Source organism: Pecten maximus, chromosome 19 (genome assembly GCF_902652985.1).
Source record: "Pecten maximus chromosome 19, xPecMax1.1, whole genome shotgun sequence".
NCBI lineage: Eukaryota > Metazoa > Mollusca > Bivalvia > Pectinida > Pectinidae > Pecten > Pecten maximus.
In genome coordinates this window covers 9,569,333-9,579,270 of record NC_047033.1, presented here as the reverse complement: position 1 = coordinate 9,579,270, position 9,938 = coordinate 9,569,333, and the positions used below count along the sequence as shown (strand labels likewise).

Genomic DNA, 9,938 nt, shown 5'->3' with positions numbered 1-9,938 from the left:
TGTGTTTTGAGATGATGTGGTATAATCGTGTTTGTCTCCCGGTGATACCGCGAAACTGATGTCGACTGTATAGTGCTACCTCACTGAAGTATACTGCCGAAGACACCCAGCAGGACACCCCACCCGGTCACAGTCTAACTGTCTACGCCAAATTATAGTAGAAGTTGGGATTTCCGTACATTAGAGACGTAAAGGACAAATTTAAGTCAAATTGTCTGAAACAAAGATAGCATAGCAAGGGACGTCCATGTCCTTGACGTAGCCAGGTCGTAAAGATTTCGTTTTCATGATAAGGATATTCATTAATATCTATAATGATCTGTACTTTATAAGTGTTATCTTTGAATGTGATAATACAGAGGCCTTGTATAGCCTGGTAGGTTAGGGATAACTGTTATACTTGTTTATGCTTGACGTACTCGTTATCTTCAAGACATGTTACTTGTTGACTGTGACTGAGTGAGGTCATGTAACTCAAAGCTTGTATACTGTCACATAACCAGCAACGTTACATAGATGACGACAGACGAAACACGATGACTATATGTCATCCTGGCCTGAAAGTTCAGAGGAACGAAAATAAAATATATTTTTATTTTTATTTCGAATTTGTCACATCCATTGCACTTAGTATGACAACACACAACAACCTACAAATTTTGTGATTTTAATCCCTGACTCAACACTTAAATACAGTGAATACATGTGGTGACATAGCTATGTTCATCAGAACAAACTATAATAGTAATGTTACATCATCTAGCCAGTCGGAAAAATCTGAATATGTAGTATATATGAAGCTCTGACTTGAGTTTTTGTAATATTAGTCAGTTGAAATATGATTGGGAGTACTATATTGCAATTTTAAAGAACTGCATATCAATCTACAATTATATATATCAAGCTTTTTATCAAAATAATTTGAATTATTTCACTAAGTTACGGCTTTTCTCCCCTTGCTAATCGCCTGTTTACATCCTCTATTACTTCTGGTAATTCAGCGATAGTGTCAATCACGTAATGAGCACCAGATTTGATAAGCAAATCTCGCGAGACTTTACATCGCTTTTCTTCCTCCTCGGGTGTTAGATCATCGGCTTCTTCCAAGCTATCGACACCCATGTAGTTACTGTACTTGGCTACACCTACTCCCCAGCATCCGGCTTCGAGTGCCTCACCGACACCAGAAATCGTATCATCTACTTTGACAACGGCTTCTATGGGATTAAGGTCCAAAAGGTCCATATTTTTATACACCATATGGGGCTTGGGACGGGCGCCATTTTGAACCTCATCTCCAGCAACTGTCACATCCGGATGATATCCTTGTTTTCGCCCTTCCTCCAATAGTATATCCACCATTGAGCGCAAAAATCCAGTTGTACTCCCGATCTTAACGCCGAATTCATTCTTCAAGGTTTTGCAGGCTTCTGCTGTTCCTGGTATCAATGTTGTGTACTTTTTCAAGCATGCTAACTGCATAGGGACAAAGTCTTTGAACATGTTGTCTACGTCACCTTGGTCTGGAAACTTTCCGTAAACATCGAACCATCTTTTTCTCACGTCATCGTTTTCTGTGATGGCCTTGATATGAAGGTCCTTTCGAAGTCCCATCGGTCCTCGTGCCTCGGGCATTGTAATCGGTACCTTGTGTTTATTGAACACCTCCACAAAGACGACAGCTGGCGCCAAGACATACTTGTCAGCCGTAGTACCACTCCAGTCCAGAATGACTCCCTTTACTGGCCCTCGGTATGAGCGTAGGAAACGGTATGCCATCTGAAAAGAGATAAAACGAAAACCATTAAATATAACCATCATTTTTGATTTTGTTTACTATTGTTCAACGTTTTTTCAACCGCTACCGTCATTTAAGGACGGCCTCCCGTGCGCGCGACATGCATGTGTGTGGTGCGTGCAGATGTGTGTTTTGGGGGTTGCAGTATGTTCGTGTTAAGTCTCCTTGCGAGTCCGGAACGTTTGCTGATTTATAGTGATACATCGATGAAGCATACTGCTTACCCAGCAGGATATGCCACCAGGTCACATTACACTGACAACGGGCAAACCAGCCGCACCACTCCAAAAACGCTGTGCGTTAAGTAGGAGTAGCAACTACATGTACCATTTTAAAATAAAACCCTCATTCTTGGATGGTTTCTATTTACCTGCGATTTCAATTTACCTACATGTCAATTTTGTTATCTTGTTTTAAAGGTTGATATGCTTTTTGTACAAACATTTAATCACTCCTTTCTCCGCAAGTAAACCTGACATATGATGCCCATTGCTTGCCGTTGAGCTGGCCATCAATGACCGTCATATTTCAATTCCAACGCATTCACTTTGCGTTATGTCACTGTATCAACAAGTATGGTAATCTGATATCTGACCAATTACTGCTGGACCGTTAAACAATACAATATCTCCACTGTGTGCGAGGTGCATGGGCGTGTTTGTCTCCTGATGCCGACATAATTAAATTGGAACCCTATAGGAGAAAGCATAACATTTGCATTCAAAACAGCTAACATGAACACAATTTAGAACTATATGAAAGCTGTCAGCTGTCAGTGTAGGAAACATTTTTTGGCCATAATGAACCTTTCAGTGTGATGGGTCGTTAAGACAACAAATAGTACCTAACACTAAATGTTAGAAGGCGCTGATATCATGTATGTCTTTTGTACGATCATTAGAAGAAAAATGATAAGGTCCCACAATCAGTCACCAACGAATCGAACGATGGGGGCAGCAAGAACGATTCCTATGCACTGTCCACAGGACGAAGCATGAACGATATGTTGATGATTTAGTGTTTTGAAGCCCCACTCCTTTATAGAAGAAAAAGAAGCTTATCTGTACAGGCCCAAGTGGCCTCCTACGATCACCATCGTTGAGATGTAGGCCAAATTAGAGTACTCGATACAGAAGAAACCACACCGATCCTGCATAGAGCGTTCGCAATTAGACATATCTGTAGATATGCAGTGATATGTAGCGTCTCGCGGATAAAATATGTTAAGGTAAAATTACGTCAAGGAGATATGTACACACATGTCACTGCATAGATGTACCAGTCCTGTCGCCCGTAGTTCTCTCGCCAAGGCATGTTTTGTATTGTTAAACCTCCTATCAAAATCTAAGGTCACTTGAATACGACATCCCTTGCGCGAGATGCTTGCATGCGATCAATGGCGTGTTATGGGAGGCCATGACAAGTTCGTGTTTGTCTCCTTGTAATAGCACGGAACAGACACTGACTTTATAGTGGTACCTCTCCGAAGCATACTGATATCCAAATTAATTTAATTTTAAAGAATATCATAATATATCAATATGTATATTTGATTAAATAATTGTCCTCACATGTATGTTCATGCATCATATTAACTCGTGCAACTCAGGTTAGTGACAAAGTCATTCTCCGTATCCCTAGTGCAGTAAGAAATAAATGCCTAATTTGCTCTGTTAGAAATTCATAGTCATATTGCAATTTATCTTATCATTTATATAGTTAGGTCAACGAAGCTATAAAATTGCTTATTTCAACCGAAGGTTGACTGGTTTTGACTGGTTTTGGAAATCATACCATTATATAAATAATCATAAAAATGTTAATTGTGTCTTTATCGAATGAATCTGACTGAATATCGATCACATAATTTTGTATGCGGGTTACACCATGCGTATAAAACTCCTATCCAATGTGTTTTTAAATATGAACCTCAGATGAAATAAATTGATAACTTAATAGCCTCTTGATTGACATGTGGCACGATTGCAATGTTTACATGGTGATAACTTTTACACATTTAGGGAAGATGTTTCATCTGTTACGTAAAAAAATGGCGCCACGCTTTCTGGGTGGGAATATACTTAGTAATATATTGTCGATTTTATTCTTATGGGACTACCTAACAAGAATTTTGTTGACAACATATTCGACGTTCGATGTTGAAAGCAACCATCTCATAACAGATCATCCGTAATGCAATGATAATTTTTCTATTTCACGAAATATCTCGTAGACCTTATTATACAAAATGTATACACATACATTTCATATGTAATCACAACCTGGTATTTGTTTTATCGTACCAACCAGTCCTATGGCTTAGTAGAAAAATAACGGCTCAATCAAAGATATTTTTCTCTGCACGGAATCCATGGAACATTTCATACAATGTGGTCATTGTTACCTATACAGTATCAAGAAAGTTGATTCACAATTCCCGTCGATATGATACAAATAGAGTTTCCCCTTCTGGTGCCCCAACAATATCGTCACGCCTCGCCCATTCAATTCAATGATCATTGAAACGTGAAGTTGTTCAGGTTGATTACACCACGAAATGCATATGAATGTGGGACTGCCAGTACAGGGATACTCTCACAAACGTGTCAGAAATCGCATTATCCGTTTCATTTTGACGAAAATAAAGCCTACTCAAGTCAAGTTATTTCTTCGCTTGGGGTTTACAAAGATCATACAAGGAAAAAAAATACAAAAACATATCCGTTTACAATAACGTTTACGGTCTCGCTTCGAATCATATTATCAGCCGATATCATTATCTATGTTAGAAATTCATCGTAATTAGTGATATGTGTAATTAAGGACTCTTTAACGCCGGTTCAGATAGTATTTCAAAAACAGCTAATGTCAAGAGACCTTTCCTAGCAGGCTGACACTGATACATCTATGGTTTCGATTCGGTAATAAGTACACAGGTATTCTGTTTGATCCGATCCGTAACGAGTATTGCTTAATTGTTCTAAACCACACACCAAACTGAATAATTTGCGAGTGCATACAGTGTACGGTCACCCAAAATGTTAATTGGAATCAGCAGGAATCATTCTGACAAAAGACAAACCAGAGATCAAAAGTCAGTACTTACTGCTGTCTGCTTCACGCTTTTCAGGTCGAGAAGTTGCGTTAAGACTAGTTATAGGAGCTTAACTGAGTAAACGTCTGCATGGTTTTATCTTGACATAGCGACATCTCGCTATTTTATCAGATAAAACTATGTGAAGACATTCTACCTAACTGCCAATTGTTGACCGATAAAGCTTATCTATTAGTACATCGTATGTCAAGGCTTTTTTTTCAACATCATGTTGATGTTTTGTTTTAATTTTTATCTTCTTGCCACCGCGATGGTGATGTAAAATTTGTACATGGATGATCGGACTACATTAAAATTATAACCAGTACAAAATATTGTAGCCTGGACATGATATGACATCCACCCTGGTTATCATGAGAACGGGATAACCATCCATTATTGCTAACAGTTTCATGGCGAACTGCCAAACAACCATTACGTCCCTGTTAAATGGACTTATTTCGGTCAGGCGATTGGTCCTGTGACCTTGGACGGACTTTCAGAGGAAAAACAATAGTAAGATTTGGAAAACAAAATGTTCGTTAGCAAGTTTTCATCATACGTAAAATTAGAAATTATTCTCATGCTACTACGGTGGCTGATTTGTGCCATTTCGTTATTTCGTCTTTTCGGGGCGAAAAGACGGAAATGAAATATCTAAATTCTCGTTCTTTCGTCTTTTCGCCCCGAAAAGACGAGAATTAACAAACTTTAATTTTCGTCTTCTCGCCCCGAAAAGACGACAAGTCATACGCGAAAAGACGTAATTAATGCACGCTAATTAGCGACCCTAATTCTCGTCTTTTCGGGTTTAAAAGTCTCGTCTCTTCGTCTTTTCGCTCCGAAAAGACGAAATTTAACAAACCTTAATTCTCGTCTTTTCGCCCCGAAAAGACGAAATTTAACAAACTTCCATTCTCGTCTTTTCGTCTTTTCGCCCCGAAACACGAAAAGACGAGAATTAAGGTTTGTTAAAGAACGAGAATTTAGATAGTTTATTTTCGTCTTTTCGGGGCGAAAAGACGAAATAACGAAATGGCACAAATCAGCCACCGCATACTTTACAATGTGCTGGGCTCATATACACTTTAAAGATGATTTTAAATTTGTAAATTAAACTAAATGCCCCTCTCAGGGATGGGGTGAACGAGGATATGGAATTTGCCGGTTCGCTTTGAGATAAGGTTGGGTTCATTTATTTTTGCTGATCTGCAAATTCCAAAAAGGTTGATTTGCATTGTATATGCCAGAGGCTGGGGGAGAAGTGCTGCTAAATCCTCGATTTTATTGTTTAGGTAAAGACATGCGATAATCAAATGCTCTCCAGTCTTAAATCTGTATGCTATATATTATATTTATTGTTTAGTGATTATATCAGAGCTCATATCGACGTTCCTACCGTCCCTGATTCACGTTTAGTCTTTCTGGCATTGTGGACGAGACTTTCAGTCAAATCTTCACCTTGACATTGTGACACTTAGTATTTGGTAAGATAAAACCATATCGAGATGTTCTAGATAAAAGACAAATATCGACCGATATAGCATCTTATCTACGTGTATGTCAAGGCCTATCTCACTACACCATCATATTTATTTACATTAGAAATCCTTGATTTTAGCCGTTTACATTTGATGTGGCCAATTCCTTCTTGATACGGATACGGTGACATGAAAACTATTCACGGATGATAGTTGACCGATTAATAATGTTTCCAATATGAACAGTAACTTAAACACGATAGAATGGAGCGCTACTTGGGCTCTTATGTTAACATTGCAACTTGTAAAGGGCCTCGAACCCTGGACACCTAGAAGAAAGGCAAGTGTATTACCACTATGCCACCCGACCATACTGAAACTTAACCAGCAATCACCACCACATTTCATGATGAATTGTCAAACAACGAGAAAGTTGTATGGAATTGAGTTATTTCGGTGCGGTCTTTATTATCACTAAATTATCTGTCCAACAATGAGATACTTTTATGGAATTTCGGTCATTGACCTCATAGCCTCCCTTGAAAGGAGTAATTATCAGCCTGTGTTGAAACAAGGTTGACATTTCAGTATACATTAAAGAAAATCCTACTCATTGTACATCCTTAGAATCGACTTTTGTTGGATGCAGTATGTTGTGTCCAAGTTATCCTGATATCATTTAGGTGATACTGCTTAGGTCCCATCAAAATAATATGTTTATTTACTTACGGTGACTACTTAAATTGGGTCAGTTTAAGAGTGATGACACTTTGAGCTGACCCTTGAATATTAACCCCAACGTCCGTTGCGAGGATTTAAAGCTAACACAAAGATTTTAAGTGTGAATACTTGTCTGGCATGTATTAATTACATGAATATTCACGTTTTCGATAATGCAAATTTTCAGTATGTATCTGAAATAGAATATTTGAATTTGCTGACGGAAATAGCTATTTCATCATTTCTCATGGCGACAAATCCATAATTCTCCAAGCGAATCGATATTTTCACCCCCCCCCCCCCCCCCCCCCCTCCCCAATTCACCTCGATGGGCCATGAAACAATACAAACACAAAACGAAATAACCTTCCCCCGAGAGCGAGAGCGATAGGTGTTCAATGTTTCAAACATGTATATTTCATTATCGAAAAGTAAGATTCTACCTGATGATCAAATAACAGGATTATTTTATCCTCGAGGATTATCTTTATTAAAAAAAATATCATGAAAATGTACTTATGTGACCAGCTGCCTTAGATGACAGGTGTGCAGGGGACAGACAGTCAAAAAGAAAAGATTCAACCCTTAAACTGAAAGCGAGGCATTGTCATGAAAAGCCGAAGGAAAGAAAACGTTGTTAAGAATAGAGATCCAAATAGCTCACAATGCGACCAGGTGGGATGACTTGCTAGCTTAAACTCTGCAGGTACTACAATAGCGTTGGGAAGTTATCTACATACGAACGTTTTTCACTATGATCAAGCGCTTTATGGGAGTCAATTAATACACTACGATGTACATACAATGTACATTGTTCCATATATATTTATGAATCATAGGAAATTCATCGCATGTGTATGTATGCCGACCTGCTGCGACAAGTTAGTTATTACATTGTTAACGGCCCATCAACACGTTAAATGTCATTAGGGACAAACACATGTAGAAATAAAATTGGCATTAAACGAAACTACAAACAAACCAAAAATGTAAATTTATATATATATTTTTTGTTACACTCGCGTACATGTATATAGTTCAAAATATAAATGAGGCAGCGTTACTTATATCTTGTGGTAGAGACAGACACCAGATTTTTTGTATACATATACATTAACAGTTTCGAAAAGAAGTACAAGACTTGTTATACTATTACATGCACATAAATGTAACCCAATGAACTGTGTTTAACTGCATGTTGTTCATTGTATTAGATGCAAGGAAGCTGGTACTTGCGCTTCAATAAGCAAAATGCGTTATATATGTTTGCGAGCTATGTACGTGTTTACTGAAAAGCATAAGACAAAAATCAAAGTTATTACCATAAAACATCTTCCATATACAATGATGTGTTATTTCCTGCGTTGAGATGAACTATCATTTGATTACTTACTGTGTGTCGCTTGCTGGCCTCTGCGATACCTCGGCTAATTCTTGTCTAGTATGCTGCCCAGGATAGACTGTACTGGTTAAACAATATGGTAGCCCAGAGGGGTCACTTGATAATCGCCATATCATTACTTCAGCAGTATACTTCAGCTAGCATTTGCTCGCTTTAGTTTGGGGTCTTTTGGTTGGCTTTTATTTGCTTAACTTCCTATCAACAGCTTAGGTCATTTAAGGACGGCCTCCCGTGCGTATGCATGCGTGTGGCGAGTGCGTATGTGTATTTTGGGAGGCTGTGGTATGTTTGTGATAAGTCTCCTTGTGATAGGCCGGATCTTTTAATTAAAGATTGCTGTGTTGGAAAACAGCACACGACGGAAAAAATGCAAGTTGTTATTGATGTCAAGTGTTCAATGGGTAGGTTTCTGTTTCTATTTCACAAGGTTACATGGGTGGCCATGTTATGAGTAACTGTTACACGGGAAGCCGAAGAAGGGGTTGACGGTTAATGGAATACTTGTTTATGGTTCAGATTTGACTAATTCTCAAAGACGTATGCGTCTTTCCGCCAGCGCCTAAACCGGAAACAAGCACTTTGACCGGAAAAGAAAGTGACAGCTATCTCCACTAGTTCTGTATCGCGACTTAACTTTACCGTTGGGCAGTAGTGTCATATCAGTAAATATAGCTGTTAAAGAATTTAACTTTATCAATCTACTCAGGATAATCAAAATGTAATCTGAATGGGATAAAATAAACTTATTTATATACATATTGTATATTGATTGAATCAAAACATGGCTTCACTTGGAGAGTTTTTAGTCGATATCACGATCTCATTTGGAAATATTCCCTTATATTTCCTTATGCGAGGGGCCGCGGTGGCCGAGTGGTTAAGGTATCCCGACACCTTAACACTAGCCCTCCACCTCTGGGTTGCGAGTTCGAAATTACGTGGGGCAGTTGCCAGGTACTGACCGTAGGCTGGTGGTTTTTCTCCGGGTACTCCGGCTTTCCCCCACCTCCAAAACCTGGCACGTCCTTAAATGACCCTGGCTGTTAATAGGACGTTAAACAAAAACAAACCAAACAAACCAAATTCCTTATGCGATATGAAGCCAGACGTGTTCTTGCCGATATTCCTAAGGGTTCCGTTGTCACCTCCTAGTTCTGATTTTGCGAATGTTATTTAACCCAGATTTGACCTAGACTTGATATAGAAAATTATTTTACATATAATTCAAGTATCATTCCACAATTAATAAAAAATAAAGTTATAACTGTAATTATATCTCATGAAAATTTAGGAATATTACAAGCAATCATCAAATTGATCTCTGGCCCAGAGAAATTGTCTGTTGTTAAAAGGGCTATGGTAGGTATTTTTCTCTGTAAAAACCGTATATGTTTCTGCATATGACACTAGTTGGTAAAAGCAGGTACTGAGCTGCCTTACATA

At 38.5% G+C, this 9,938-nt stretch overlaps 1 protein-coding gene across 2 annotated transcripts; it reads right to left on the bottom strand.

Moving 5' to 3' along the window:
* Positions 1 to 653: 653 nt before the first annotated feature.
* Positions 654 to 8,601, bottom strand: LOC117317878 (phosphonoacetaldehyde hydrolase-like). Of its 2 annotated transcripts, none has more exons than XM_033872847.1 (2): positions 8,487 to 8,601; positions 654 to 1,779 (listed from the first exon to the last, which is right to left on the bottom strand). In XM_033872847.1, exon 2 carries the CDS (start codon positions 1,777 to 1,779, stop codon positions 940 to 942), a length of 840 nt encoding a protein of 279 aa, XP_033728738.1. In that variant the 5' UTR covers positions 8,487 to 8,601; the 3' UTR covers positions 654 to 939. The 2 variants fall into 2 exon arrangements, with proteins under 2 accessions (XP_033728738.1, XP_033728739.1); XM_033872848.1 differs by lacking the exon at positions 8,487 to 8,601 and adding an exon at positions 4,905 to 5,006.
* Between the last annotated feature and the right edge of the window lie 1,337 nt (positions 8,602 to 9,938).

Bases quoted from the DNA above. Each gene is read 5' to 3' on its own strand.
- LOC117317878 (XM_033872847.1), bottom strand. From the start codon at position 1,779: ATGGCATACCGTTTCCTACGCTCATACCGAGGGCCAGTAAAGGGAGTC.